The following is a 1332-nucleotide window of genomic DNA, read 5'->3' on the forward strand; positions in this document are numbered from 1 at the left end:
ACCAAGGTCTTTGGCCCAAGCATTTGCTGCCTAGCGCTGGTGCTGCTGGTTTTCGCTGGCAGCGTGCCACAGGAGCTAATCCTGAAGGCTGTGGCGTGCTGTCACATCTGACACCCTGCGGGAAAACAGTTTGCCACGTGCTGGTTGCTGTCTGTTCCTGCTGGCAGGGTGGCCCCATGCCTTCCCTGCCGCCCTGGGGCGGAGGAGGCTGGTTGCTGCATCGTGCCTCTCCTTTAGCCCCGGGAATGACAACAGAGATCTAGCCACATCGCTAATGAACCAGTGTGGGTAGCATGTCCTGCTTGCCTTTGCCGGTGGAGAAGCCCGTGGGCAAGCAGCTGTGCCACGGTGTGGCTGTGCCCTGGCCGACCTGTGCCTGCGATTTGGCTGGAGGGCCTTGTCACTTGTTTGCCGTTTGGCTTTGTGCCCTGTGCCAGCACAGCAGGTTGTCACTGTGGTACAATCAGGGACTCTCTCAGCCTGGGGAGTGCGCAGTGAGCAGGGCATGGGTGTCAGGGTGATGCTGAGTGTTGCCCAAGCTGCTCTGAGCAGTGTTCGTGGCAGTGCCACAGTGCAGGCTGTGGCTCAAGGCCAGGTTACACCCTCACCGCTGGCTGTAGCACGCAGTAGAGAAGGAGTCAAGGTGTTGCCAGCCACTCCAAGTGTTCGGAGCCGGCAGTGCTGAGACACAGTGGATGAAAGGCCCCAGCGAGCTCATGTTTCCCCGCTGAATATTTCACGAGAGTCTCGAGGGCAGCTGCAGTGCTCCCGCGGCCATGGCTCCTGCGCTGAACCTCTCCATGTGTGTCCCCCTCCCAGGACATGCTTATGCATCTGGCAAAGGTGGTGGCGAGCGCGGCTGCTGCGCTGGTGCTCAAAGCCAAGAACGTGGCTCAGAAAACAGAGGACACGGCGCTGCAGACGCAAGTGATCGCAGCGGCCACCCAGTGTGCCCTCTCCACCTCCCAGCTGGTGGCCTGCACCAAGGTAAGCAGCAAGGTCAACCCTCGCCTTGGCGTGGCTGCGAGCATCACCCAGCTGGCGGCAGCTCCACAATAGGTGTGCCAGGACATCCCTTGTGTCCTCGGGTGTGACACTGGGGGTCTGGCACCAGGAGTGTGGGATCCCTGCCACTATGCCCAAGTACTGTATATTCTCTCTGGAGGAGCAGAAGCTGCGGACAGCTGTCCCTGCACAGCTCCCACAAGGAGCCCACCACCCTCACTGCCCAGCCTTTCTCCTCCCCTCCAGGTTGTGGCTCCCACGATCAGCTCCCCAGTTTGCCAGGAGCAGCTGATCGAGGCTGGCAAGTTGGTGGCCAAGTCAGCGGAG

General features: G+C 61.0%; 1 protein-coding gene across 1 annotated transcript in view; it reads left to right on the top strand.

Annotated features, from left to right (window-relative positions):
* LOC104516794 (talin-1-like) overlaps positions 1 to 1332 on the top strand; it is a gene marked incomplete at its 3' end in the record, with an annotated part of 13502 nt that overhangs the window by 9789 nt on the left and 2381 nt on the right. Inside the window, 2 exon segments of the mRNA XM_010161236.1 lie at positions 820 to 987; positions 1252 to 1331. Of these exon segments, the coding sequence (XP_010159538.1) occupies positions 820 to 987; positions 1252 to 1331 (248 nt within the window).

Source organism: Eurypyga helias, unplaced genomic scaffold (genome assembly GCF_000690775.1).
Source record: "Eurypyga helias isolate BGI_N326 unplaced genomic scaffold, ASM69077v1 scaffold23871, whole genome shotgun sequence".
Lineage (NCBI taxonomy): Eukaryota > Metazoa > Chordata > Aves > Eurypygiformes > Eurypygidae > Eurypyga > Eurypyga helias.